This window comes from Leptinotarsa decemlineata, unplaced genomic scaffold (genome assembly GCF_025532065.1).
Source record: "Leptinotarsa decemlineata unplaced genomic scaffold, Ldec_3_MD MMD2_tig00026328_RagTag_RagTag, whole genome shotgun sequence".
Taxonomy (NCBI): Eukaryota; Metazoa; Arthropoda; class Insecta; order Coleoptera; family Chrysomelidae; genus Leptinotarsa; species Leptinotarsa decemlineata.
This window is the reverse complement of record NW_027412688.1, coordinates 28,384,498-28,396,575: the sequence shown is the minus strand read 5'-3', so window position 1 is coordinate 28,396,575 and position 12,078 is coordinate 28,384,498. Positions and strand designations below refer to the sequence as shown.

At 35.6% G+C, this 12,078-nt stretch overlaps 1 protein-coding gene across 1 annotated transcript in view; it reads left to right on the top strand.

The window, feature by feature from the left end:
• LOC111514650 (uncharacterized) overlaps positions 1 to 12,078 on the top strand; it is a 102,484-nt gene that overhangs the window by 59,847 nt on the left and 30,559 nt on the right. The window contains exons 15-18 of the mRNA XM_074182706.1: positions 1,216 to 1,461; positions 2,411 to 2,673; positions 2,992 to 3,673; positions 11,410 to 11,594. Coding sequence (XP_074038807.1) covers positions 1,216 to 1,461; positions 2,411 to 2,673; positions 2,992 to 3,673; positions 11,410 to 11,594 — 1,376 coding nt within the window. The remainder of the gene's footprint in view (positions 1 to 1,215; positions 1,462 to 2,410; positions 2,674 to 2,991; positions 3,674 to 11,409; positions 11,595 to 12,078) is intronic.

The window sequence follows — 12,078 nt, the reverse complement described above, 5'->3', positions numbered from 1 at the left end:
TCCCACTCTTGTAATCTACATAAAAAATACCTACCTTTAACCTAGGCCGATCACCAAAATACTTTCTTTCACTTCCGAAAACACGAACTGACAAAACTTGAAAATATTTACTTACACACGTGGAAATTAAATTAATTTAAACGGCGCGTGCATCTTTGCCAGCCGCGTGTTCAACACTGTCAGCGATTACTTGTTGGTATGTAAGGTTTCTGCTCACCAATGGAAAACCTAGTCGGTCGCGTGATAAGTGGGGGAGAGACAGTGTCTCACTGTAGGAACTGTCTCACTGTTGGGCTGGCTCCCCTACTATAGATTACGATTCTACCCATCCTTATCAAAAAAAAGTAGCAGCTTATAACAGTATGATTCACAGATTAGTCAATGTTCCTCTTTCAATAGATAATTTCAATAAAGAACTTGATATCATCAAGCAAATTGCGGTTAACAATGGGTTCAAAGCCGAATTAATAAACTAAATACTTGCCAAGAAAGTCTACGCAAAAGCGGTTCGAGACGTTTTTCCTATTGATAAGGTAGATAATCAACATTATAGAGCTTTAACGTACTTCGGACAACTAACGGAAAAAGTGGCTTCATTTTTGAGGAAACGAGATAGTAAAATTGCATAAAGAACAAGTAATACGTTGGGATAGTTAAAAATAATGAAGACAAAACATTCAGATTCGAGAAATCAGGAGTATATAAATTAAAGTGTGGAACGTGCCCTAAAGTATATATTGGTCAAACTGGCAGAACATTTAGGAATCGAATCCAGGAACATCATACGAGCTATGTAAATAATAAAACAAATTCAACATATTCAAATCATCTTCTAGAAGAAAATCATAGCTTTAACGAAGAGTTCGAAATTTTGCACATAGAAAATAAAGGTTTGAAACTGAATCATTTGGAAGCAATGAAAATTAATAAAAATTCAAGCATTCCAATGAATAACCAACTGGATTTGTATAGATCACCATTATTGAACTTCTTTGGAGGTAGTCTCAATTATGGTTACCTGCAGTATATAAACATTGGTGTAAGAAACAACTTGAAGTATTCAAATCACTTGACAAAGCTACTGTGTTATCGAAACATGTGATATATTTCTCAAATAAAGTTTGTGAAGATCAAATCGTGTGGTGTAGTTTAAAAAAAAAGTGAAATTATTTGGCAAATATTCATCTGCTTACTCACTGTCAAACCATTTTCTAGCTATGGATAACGGAGGATTTCGGAAAGACGTTCAATGAAAATGGTGAATCCTTCAAATCGGTTCATTGGATGAAGAATCACAACGGACATAATCGCCTGATTCTACAAAAGATGGAACTGAATAATCTCAGCACAGTGATCTATTCAGATAATTTGTTCAAAAAAGAACAGCGTCTTTACACCACCGATGTGAAAGATTTATTCTTCAACGGAAATTTATTGTTCACAACAAGAGTTGACGATGAAGTAAGTAATAATATAATAGTTGAAGTAATATAAATGGCAAGAGTTATATTTTTAGGGGTGACTAATTTTTGGGAAAGAAAGTTTTTGGCTTTCTACTACTCCATCTTGATACAAAAAAATGTGCGAATCTTCCAAAGGAAGAAAGCAATCAATTTTAAAAGAAGTAACTCTATACATAGATGTGTAGATCATGCAAAGAAGTAACTTTCAGACACAAACTGGAAGGTAAAGCCCTCCTAAAAGTTACTTCTCTGCATGATCTACACATCTATGTATAGAGTTACTTCTTTCAAAATTAATTGGTTCTTTCCTTTCTTTGAAAGTTTCCCACATTTGTTTGTATCAATAAATACAAAAGCTTAAAGTACTATATTCAACAAATAGAAATTCCGGTTGACTTTGAAAATTACTACTTATCAGATCTGAATCTAAGTGACATCCATCCAAAACAACTGAAAAATTATACACCGTACACTCCGTTCTATATACCTCTCAATATGCAGTGCGTTTGATTGTGCAACAAATAGGATTTCTTTTATTCGTTGCACAATCGAAATTTTATCATCAGAAGTTAGATCTTAGATACAATTTTGATAGTTTAGACATTGCAAGTCAAGAAATATTAGATTCCTTCAAGAATGAAGTTTTCATTTCGGAAAATACAATAAAATGTTTATTGTTTTCATCAATCTTTCTTGTGTGTTATGACCATCCACAATCTGAAAGCAGATTATTACTTTTTTATTTTTTGAACATTTCTTTTGAGGACAGCTCCACAAATCAATTATTCATTCTATGGGTCATGGGAGTAGCTAGTTGTTTATAATCATTACTATTATCTTTTTTAAACATTGATTATAATATTTTTGAAATAAATACTGAAAACATACATAGAAATATAAATTATTTCAATTAGGGGCATGTATTTGTATTACTACTCTTTTTTCAGGGAAATTTGACCTTATACGTCTCTTTGAATTTGGGAAAGCAATTCCGATGTATTTTTGAATCCACACAGAAATTCCTCAGCTTTTTCGTTGTAGACGTTTCGGAAAATCGAGCTCTAATTGTTGCCTGCCATTCGAATAAATCGTCCACTTTATACGTGTCCGAAGACTTGAGAAGTATCAACGAAACAATTCGATTCGCTCCATCACTTGAGAATGTTTTCGCGTTCTTTCCTTCCATCAGCTTCCAAAATACATGGTTACCGTAAGTATAGATTAATAAAAGAAATCCTCGTCTCGGAGACTTGTCACGACATTGTTGACTTCACAAGTAAAAACTTACTTGCAAGATTCATTTTGATTTTCACTTTGAAGTGAAATTCAAATTGAATTTTATTAGTAAGTTTTGGCGTGGATTTTCATCAAATATCGGACAGTTTCATTCAACGACAAGGAGATAAGTTTCCTATCTATATCTCTCGTCAGATAATGAACCAGATCCGTTCAAAAATGTGAAGACTTGAAAACTAAAAAGTGAACGCAAGGCAAGTATTTATACATTAACAAGTTGTTTTATTTCCAGAGATGTGTCTAACGAATCATTTGTGGATGTATACAAAGTAAAAGGACTAAACGGCATTTATATTGCTTCGCAGCAAATTCAACAACCAGACGATAATTTCTTGAATTCAGGAAATTTGAGATCTCTCATCACATTCGATAATGGGATTTCATGGCGTCCCATCGTAGCTCCTCAGACCAATCAACGAGGAGCCTCGACTGGTTGCGTGTTATCTCAAAATTGTTCCTTACACTTGACTCAAAAATTGAATGAACTTTCTCCTGTTGCCAGAACAATGAGCATCCTTTCTAGTAAGGCTGCACCAGGAGTGATCTTGGCTACTGGTGTTATGGGAAATAATTTGGAAGGTCAACACGATGTTTATATTAGCGTTGATGCCGGTCTCACTTGGAGGCAAACTCTAAAAGGTAGTCATCTATACAGAATTGGCGACCATGGAGGCATTCTCGTTGCAGTAGAATATTTTGAAGATGAGGCAATCAGAGTCATCAAATATTCAACCGATGAAGGTACACATTGGAAAGAAATCATTTTCCAACATGACCATATGAATTTGCACGAGCTCTCGAGTGCAACAGATGAAAGCACTATTTTCACGATGTTCGGTTCACTCCCAGACAAACAGGAATGGATGATAGTAACAGTTGATTTGAAAATGGTTTTCAACCGGACTTGTTCTAAGGTAAAAAGTAACATGACTCTAATAGCATACTTTTCTGGATTGTACATTGTTTTTTATTCATAAAAAATGACTGAAGTTTGCTCGAATTGAAATTTCAAGAGACGGTCATCAAAAATAGAAGAAATTTATCTCAATAAGTTTCATAGATAACTGCTGTAATTCGTATTACACTCTTAATTATCAAACGTTGTTCCAAATCTTACACTCTGGGTGAATTGTCAAACCTATTTGAAATCTAATGAAATTCAGTGATTATTTGTTCACTGTAGTAATGCTGGAAACACTTCCAAGTAATATTACAAATTTGAAGTTTCAAATCATATTCAAGAAACACTTTATTGGGAGATTTTCACTAAACAGTTTTACAAAAATTCAACACAAGTTTCGCTATACAATAGATTCTTTATGCGTGTCTTAACGAACTGAAATATACATATTCAATAAATTGATAGATGTAGCCGTTACTACGTGGTAGGAAATCATAATGAAGAAAAAAGAAATGAAAATATCTGTTTTTTACCACTTTTATTTGTAACTAACGTTACTGCAGTTTCGTCCTGTCAGTACATTTTCAAACTCATACAATAAACTAACAATGATTCATTACATTAGCCATTATATACCACCCCTGTAGGTACTAATAGAGGTACTTGACTTGATTGAGTAAACATATTCATTTTTGGTACAGATATGTAGACGATATTCTCGCCTGTTCCAGAGGTATTACACGACAGGTGAACCAATTTATGACATTCATGAATAATCTCAATAGCAACATTCAGTTCACACTCGAAACAGAGATAGAGAAACAGATAAATTTCTTAGATCTGATCATTACACACAATCAGAATAAATTTGAGTTCAATGTTTTCAGAAAACTTAGCTACACAGACATCACCATCCCATCTTCCCATCCAGACAATCATAAATTAGCAGCCTACGATTCAATGTTGCACAGAGCATTCTCACTGCCTTTGTCTGCTAACAATCTAGGTAGGAAAATTGATACAATTACACAGATAGGTCTAAATAATGGTTTCAACGCAAATACTATCCAGAAGTTAGTCAGGAAACAAAGCCGGAAATTCACTTACAGATTAATATACCTTCAGGTCAAACAACCAGAAATCAAGAAATGGGTAACGCTAACATATTTTGGAAAAAGAACAGAGGTAATTTTGGGTTTCTTCAGAAAAATCAATGTGGAAGTGGCGTTCAGACCACATTATTATTAATTATCTCATTTCCTCTTCAATGCCAAAGATAAAGTGGACAAGTTGGAGAAATCTGGAGTTTGTAAGCTTAAGTGTCCGGATTGTAATAGTGTTTATGTGGGACAATGTGGCCGAAATTTCCAAAAACGGTATGCTGAACATGAAAGGTCCTTCAGACTAGGAAAAAATGATTCGACGTTTCCAAACCATTCCTTGGCATGCAACCACAAGTTTCCGAATCTGAACGATACGGAAATTTTGCACTATGCAAGAAAGGGTTACAAACTCAATTATTTAGAATCTTTGGAAATTCACAAGCATAACACAATTTCAATCATCGCTTCTAGAAAAGTACCAAACTAAGAACACTGCAAATTCTTTCAGATTCTCTCCCGTTGACGAACATACTGTACAGAAGCAACGCTGTAGGTTCGGACAGCATCTCACTTCGAATGATTCGTTTGGTGGAAACACATCTCTTGGAATACATCACCTTTATACTGAATTCGTGTATCATTTCCTCGTGTTTTCCTTCCCCTTGGAAACATGCACTTGTGATTCCTTGGGCTAAGTGTAACTCTCCGACACATTACTCTGATCTTAGGCCCATTAGTATTTTACCCTCCCTATCTAAAACGCTTGAGCTGATTCTCAAAGATCAGCTGATTGAATTCATCACTTCTTAAAATATCATAACTAGCGTTCAGTCTGGGTTTCGTTCTCAACATAGCACGACTTCCGCACTCCTCTCCATAACGGATGATATTTTCAAAGCAACCGATAAAAATTATGTTACATGTCTAGTTTTATTGGACTTTAGTAAAGCTTTTGATACCTTAGACCGCAGTCTTTTATGTAATAAACTTAGTCACTTTGGTTTGGATAAATGTGCCGTAGATCTTATTGAAAGCTTTCTGGAACACCGAACTCAGTGTATCAGCCTTGATCACTTAAAATCTGCAGTTCTGAACACCAAATTTGTAGTTCCACAAGGTTCCATTCTTGGACCTCTCTTATTTAACATCTATATCTCAGATTTCTACAAATGTATTAAATTTTGCAATATCCATCACTACGCTGATGACACTCAAATTTACTTATCTTTTCCGGAAGGCAACCTGGAAGCACAAGAACTGATAAATAGAGATCTCAATTCACTGTTTAACGTCTCGTGCGCACATAACTTGAAATTGAATGCTAAAAAATCATCATATATGTTATTTGGACCCAAATCTAAAAGGAGCCTTATTTCCAACCTCATCAAGATCCACATAAATGATGTTGCCTTGCCTTTCACTTCTGAATGCAAAAACTTGGGTTTGTGGATTGACTCCGATTTGAGATTTTCTAAACATATCAGTCATCTTTGTAAATCGTCTTATAACATTCTCAGACAAATTTTTCCCAATAGAGACATTCTTTCTACACAACTCAAACTTAAGCTTTGCGAAACTTTAATTTTCTCTAAATTATCTTATTGCGATTGCATATATGGACCTGCACTTACTCAATACGACTCTCTTCGCCTCCAAAGAATTCAAAACTCTTGTTTGAGATTTTCCTTCGGTATACGTAAATTTGATCACATCAGTAGTAGGTTTGATGACTCCGGTTGGTTAAGACTTGAAAAACTACGCACTCTACACATCCTCACAAATACACATAGATTACTATTAACAAATAAACCTGATTATTTATATAATAGACTTGTTAGTTTTTCCCAGACTAACAACTATTATACTCGAAATGGATCTGTCTTGGTCATTCCCAAACACAACTCGGCACTTTTTACTCGAAGTTTCTCCTATATTTCCGCTAAGCTGTATAACAAGTTGCCCAGTGACTTCAGACTTTACACGATGACATTTAAAAAACGCTTGAAACTTCTGCTTAAATCCTGGTAATTGGTGCTCTGTATGTCGATTTTTGCAAAACCCTTATTATTATTCATTTCAATCAAGCTTTTATTATTGTGTTTATTGTTGTATTGGTTGATTTATCTTCTATTCTATACTTGTTATTATTATAGTTTTTATTGTAAGGTTGATTTGAAAAACAGCTTATGCTGATAATCCGCCTGTTCATCTAATTTATTTTTGATGAATAAAGTCGATTTATTATTATTATTATTAAACATTGCGGGTGTAACCTATTAAATGCCGGGTTTTGAATTGGCAGATCCGCATTGTGAACTGTAAATTCAGGTACTCAATCAAGCCAAGTACCTCTATTAGTACCTACAGGGGTGGTATATAATGGCTTATGTAATGAATCATTGTTAGTTTATTGTATGAGTTTGAAAATGTCCGTATAGGACGAAACTGCACTACCGTTAGTTACAAATAAAAGTGGTAAAAAACAGAAATGTTCATTTCTCTACATATTCAATGCTTTACATGAATTTCACAATTTGAATTACCTGCATTTTTTAAAACACCTTCCGATTCTGGTGCTGGTGTTTTCAGTCGCAGGCGCAAGACAGATATATCAACCTGCCAAAAACCTATGCGACTGTATTTCAAGCGGAAACAACCTCAAACACAAGTCAATAAAAATATTCTCGGACAGTCAAGCGGCGTTGGAAGCTCTTGGCTCCTACCCAGCAACGTCTAAATTGGTAGCAAATTGCCAGATTGTCTCTGGTTCGGATTCCTGGCCATGAGGCTGCTGACTCCCTTGCAAAGGAGGGTGCTGCAAGCAGCTTCATCGGACCAGAACCTGTCATTGGCATCGCTTTAGGCTTTGCCAAACAAAGATTGAACACCTGGATGATAAGAAGATGTATGGACTTCTGGCAGAATCTTTCAGGATTGTCACACTCCAAGGCTATAGTACTATAGTAGTATATATATAGTATAGGACTATAGTAGAGATGAACTACGATGTCTAGCGGGCCTTCTTACAGGTCACTGTCATTTCAATTATCCTATTCAGAGACTCGGACTTTCGGAAGACAGTGTGTGTCGCCTCTGTTTGGAAAATGATGAAACAGCAGAGCACATACTTTTTATCTACCCCGATGCGGACCGAATCAGGTTTTGAGAGTTCGACAGAGCCGTATACTCTTAACATCTGACCTGAAAGACCACTCACTATACGAACTATTCGGCTTCGTTAGAAAGCTGGGTTTATTTGGTCGAGTGTGAATAGATGTGACCTACAATAAACCCTTGTGGGTTTTGGTGGACGGTCAAATAGACCCACTCAGTTTGGACCTAACCTAACCTAACCTGCATTTTAAGTATGTGAGTTTTACCAAGCCAATTAATGTTATTTATGTATCTGAGTTTAGGAATGAATAAATAAACATTACCATGAGAAAAGAAAAGAAAGCGTACCTACAACCTCATTTGAATGAACATGTAATGAATGAATTCACCTGAGCTTATGTATCAGTTTCCACATTTGAAAAAGTATTCAATAAAGTGGAGTTATTTAATTCCATTCGGTCATTCAGTAATTGACCCGATTTCTGAAATCTATTTATTTCTAAGCTTAGGCTAGTTCACAAATGTGGAATTTGTCTTTCCATTCATGGGACTATTTCTATGTTCTTCAATTCTTTGGGAAAAAGTTCTTCCGGTTTGGCCAGTATGAAGAGCCAGAAGTCAAGTTATATAATCCTGATCTATCTGTCTTCATTGTTTAATAAATTTGCTCGAACTATTATTTGTTATGTAAGCCACGTCCAACCATCACTTTTTTTTTAAATGAGCAATATTATTGTTGGGTTCACCAAGATATGATAATGTTCTGTCATTTCCTTAGACAATGGTCTTGTAGCGGACTCTATCGTTACTTGAAGTTGGGTAGAACTGTTCCATGGCTGATTTTCGTAGTATTTTTGGAAATAATGGAGTCGATGTATACCGCTATTGGCAGAAAGCACTATAGGTTGATTATTACCAACTTCTTTTGGCCTGAAATGGATAATCTGGATACCAACAACACGTGGTTCCAACAGGACGTCGCTACGTGCCACATAGCCCATAACACTTTGGATATTCTGCACGAGCGATTTGAGGCCATAATCATCTCACTTGGAGGTGATGTGAACTGGCCACCGTGATCGTGCGATTTGACACCGTTAGACTTTTTCTTGTGAAATTTTCTTGAGTCGCTGGTGTATGCGAGTAAACCACAGAGGCCCTCAATGCCAACATATTTCATGACATCGGTCAAATTTCGGATGCCTTCACCCAAAGTAGCCGTGGCGGACATATGAAAGATGTTATATTCCACACATATTGGCATCAACAGGTCTTAAAACGAATGAAAAATTTCAATGATATCTCAATCATTATGACTATCTACCGATAAAGCTACGGTGTTAGCTAAACGCGTCGAGAATCGAAAAAAAATGTTTGTGAAAATTATTTGGTTATTATGATGGGCAGTGTTATTGATTTTCATCAAGTAATGGGTTGGTTCGTTCGTAATGGCTCTTATATGTTTTCAAAATAAAATGATTATTTGTTAGAGATTTTCCCGAGGTATGATTCAAGACAATTTGAATATTTCAGTTCTGTATGAGTTGTGCAATGTTTCCTGATAATGCCACTGATATCATTCATGATAGTGACAACCAATCCATGTTAATATCTATATATACAGGGCGTTCTAACGAAAACTTGACCTCCCCTGTAAGTCAGAAATGGACATATAATCGAAAATTTTAGTTCTGATATGGATATCATATACGAAACTTCACCCCTCTGCGGTCAGCAACTACACTCCTATTTTTTTTCAATGGCATGGGGGGTCGAGTGATACATCATTTGAAAGGTCTTTTGTATATCTATAACCTTTGTAAATTTTTTCTGAATTGGTCCATTTGTTATTGAGAAATTAAATGTTGAACGTTTCATTTGAGAAAAACAGAAAATTCGCTGTCGTTCATTTTAATAAGGAAATCAACAACAAATAATATCAGTAGAAACAAAATCAACGGATAAATTGTTCAAAATGACCTCCACCTAGTTCCATACAATAATACAGTCTACTCTCGAAAGCGTTCCTTACATTATTCAAAATGTCCTGAGTCAGCAATCGGCATTCCCGAACAATTCTCTGTCGCAGGTCTTCTAGACCTGCAGGTCTTAGTAGAGTACACTTTCGACTTCAGGTGTCCCTACAGAAAGAAGTCCATCGGTGTGAGAACAGGTGATCTAGCTGGCCACTCCACTTGACCCCTTGACACCAACGTATTGAAAAACGTTTGTCCAAAAACTGTTTCACTCGAACATCTGAATGTTGGGGTGCAAGATCCTGCTGAAATGTTATTTCATTTTCTACTGAATTGTCACCATTTCCTAAATTTTGGTAAATCATAGGATCTACAGAGTCTTGTAATGTGTGTTTCCATCACCAAATGAGGATTCACATCGCTCTAGTAACGACAATTATGTCTATATTCATTTCACCGTTCAACATGAAAGAACTTTCGTCTGAAAAACATGTATTGTATAGAAGGTTTGGGTTATTGGTCAATTTCTCGCTGAACACCTCACGACAATCGGGATCATCTTCGTTTAATTTCTGAACTAGCCTTATTTTGAAAGGATGGAATTTGTAGTCCTTCAAAATCCGAAAAACACTAGTAGATGATACATCAGACGATCCAGCTACTTGTCTGATAGATTGCGCAGTACCATTTGTACATGTCCTAAAACTGCAACTTCAACTCCGTCATTTCTGACAAGATGGGATACTTCATGTTTTTGTTGTGAACAGAACCTGAAGTTCGAAACTTATCCATTAACTGTTTAACGTATTGATGGCTCACGTTGTGGTCTGGATGATTCGTATAATAAATTCTTGCAGTAACTTTAGCACATTCAGTGCCATTCAGTGACTGTGGCCAACTACCTACTTCTTGTTCTGCGACAACTAGATTCAACAAAAACTACCAGTATAGAAAAAAACTAACATTGTCGTCCATTTCAAAACGTTAACTACTAATTGAATCAATTCTACAAATCTAGAAGACCTGCGACAGAGAATTGTTCGGGAATGCCCATTTATGGCTCCGGACATCTTCAATAATGTAAGGAACGCTTTCGAAAGTAGACTATATTATTGTATGGAAAGAGATGGAGGTGATTTTGAACACTTCATCCCTTGATTGTGTTGCAATTGATATTACTTTTGTTGATTCCCTCAATAAAATGAGCGATAGCGAATTTTCTGTTTTTTCTTAAATGAAACGTTCAACATTCAATTTCTCAATAACGAATAAACAAATTTCGAAAAAAAATACAGAAGTAATAGAGGAACAAAAAACTTTTCGAATGATGTCTCTCTCGACCCCCCATATCATTGAAAAAAATAGGGAGGGTAGTCGCTGACTGCAGGGGGGTGAAGTTTCGGGTATGTTTTCCATATCAGAATCAGTGAATTTTGAATTTGAATTTGAAATTGAATTTTTCGATTACACGTTCGTTTCAGACTTACAGGGGAGGTCAAGTCTTCGTTGGAACGCCCTGTATATATATCAAAAAATTAAATGGAAATATTTTTTAGAACGACTTCACAGTGTGGTTTCCTAGGCAAAGGACAGAAAGCAGTAGTTATTACATACCTTGTGTTCTTGGTCAACAAACAACCTATGAACGGAAAATTCCTCTGGCCAACTGTCTCCATGGTTTGAGTTATGTCAGAAATATCTCCAAACAGACTTGTAATTGTGATATCGATGATTTTGAATGGTAAGAATCGCAAAGTTGTATCGATGTATTTATTTGAATGCATATAAAAAGACTCTTCACTGATCTGGTAGGAAATAACCTTCCACAATTTTTCAATTTAAATTCAATTTAAATATAATCAATACATAGTATAAAACAAATTCGCTTTCCGCTGCCTGTCCCTATACAGGGTGTAACTGAATAAGTGTAAAACATTTAAGGAGGTGATTCCTCATCGAAGAAAAGATAGGATCTTTCATATAAAGAAACTTCATTGGAGCATCCCTTGCTAAGATACAGCCCCTTAAAGGGGGTACATAAAATTTGTATAACAATTTTTTTCACAAGCACTGAAAAAGTTACAATATCGAAATTAACCTGACGTTTTGTACCAACAAAAAGACACTTAGCCAGTAATTTATTTGGTTTGCCCCATGGTTGTAAGGGGTGGAAAACGCAACCCCTAAAATTTATTTCTAATGTAACTTTTTGTCTTATTATTTGT